At 29.5% G+C, this 1,362-nt stretch overlaps 1 protein-coding gene across 1 annotated transcript in view; it reads left to right on the top strand.

The window, feature by feature from the left end:
- The first annotated feature begins 711 nt into the window (after window positions 1-711).
- The window catches only part of LOC107601743 (scavenger receptor cysteine-rich type 1 protein M160), a 26,517-nt gene continuing 25,866 nt past the window's right edge, over window positions 712-1,362 (top strand). Inside the window, exon 1 of the mRNA XM_016294028.1 lies at window positions 712-754. Within this exon, the coding sequence (XP_016149514.1) occupies window positions 712-754 (43 nt within the window). The remainder of the gene's footprint in view (window positions 755-1,362) is intronic.

Raw genomic sequence — 1,362 nt, 5'->3', positions numbered from 1 at the left:
GAACAAAAATCTGAACATTGGATGAAGCCAGGTTCAAAATTCATGTTTCATTTTGCTGACTTAGTCAAAAGTCTCTACAAAGGGTATTTTGGATATCTCTTTTTATCACTCCATAAATCAGAAAATACGGTCAACAACCAGGAAAATAATAATAATAGCCTAATAATAATAAATAAGTAAAATACATTTTCTGTTTATTTATTTATTTTAGGAATAAAATGTATAAAATCAGGCAAATTACATATGAACAAACCCTCTGCAAATATCTCCAGGATACAGATAGGAATAAAACGGTAATGTTTGTTGTATGCATGTATTATAATTGAATTCTACAGATGCAAATAGATAAAGTGCTATGAAAGAAACACTTAAAAGAGTATCTTTGATGTTTTCTTTCTACTAGTCTGAAAAAAAATAAAATGGAAAGCCAAAAAGCCCAAAAACTGACAGGTGTATGAAAAAACTGTATCTTTGCCTGTAGTGTCTCACCTTAAATCTGGACGTGACAAGATTATCGATAGATAATTGCTTAAATTAAACTAAAAGCTCATTTACATCAAGTGAAACGCGGATGAATGGTCTCAGGTGAAGAAAGTGAACAGGATGTTGAAAAAAAAAAAAAAGAAAGATGTAACATCACAGAGCCCTTAAAAGCAGGTACAACATTTGCCCTGTCCCTCTCCTCCGTCCTCCGTCCTCCTTTCTGCGATCATGTGGTTCCTGCTCCTGTATTTTCAAATATCAGCTATTCAAGGCAAGTGAAATTGTATTTAATAAATAAAACAAATTCCATATTCTGTTTACATGCATTGTGTTCCATTCTGCTATTAATTGGGCATTAGATGGAATTGATTTATTTGGCATAAGTGTGTTTAATGTCCATCCAAAAGTAGTCCGAGACAGCTAATAAAAATGCTTATATTTTGTAATTCAGTGCAACATTTTTCATTATGTATCATTAATTAATTGTTAGTCAAAAAAAAAATTTGAATGAAAATAGAAAAAGCAGCTTAGTATATGAAGACATATGAAGCTGATATTATTTAAAACGGGTGATGATGATGTTCTCCAGCTTGATTTAAGATATTGAAAAGAGCATCTTGTGTATCAAAGGAACCAAAAATAAATAAATAAATAAATATGACCATCTATGGCATAATCTATGTGATAAAATGGCCAATTAGTCACCTAGAAATACTATAACTATCCAATGTTTTAACATTTTAACAATATAACTTTATTTAGAGGAAATCAAATACACAAATACACTACACTTTTACTTTATACTTAAAAAAAAAAAAAAAAAAAAAAAATTAATCTATAGCTAGAAAACACTCCCAAAAAAATTTGAAACCAAAAAAA

The sequence above is a fragment of the Sinocyclocheilus grahami genome, unplaced genomic scaffold (genome assembly GCF_001515645.1).
Source record: "Sinocyclocheilus grahami isolate Dianchi unplaced genomic scaffold, SAMN03320097.WGS_v1.1 scaffold312.1, whole genome shotgun sequence".
NCBI lineage: Eukaryota > Metazoa > Chordata > Actinopteri > Cypriniformes > Cyprinidae > Sinocyclocheilus > Sinocyclocheilus grahami.
The sequence above is the reverse complement of the archived record's forward strand: the minus strand, read 5'-3'. Positions and strand labels throughout refer to the sequence as shown.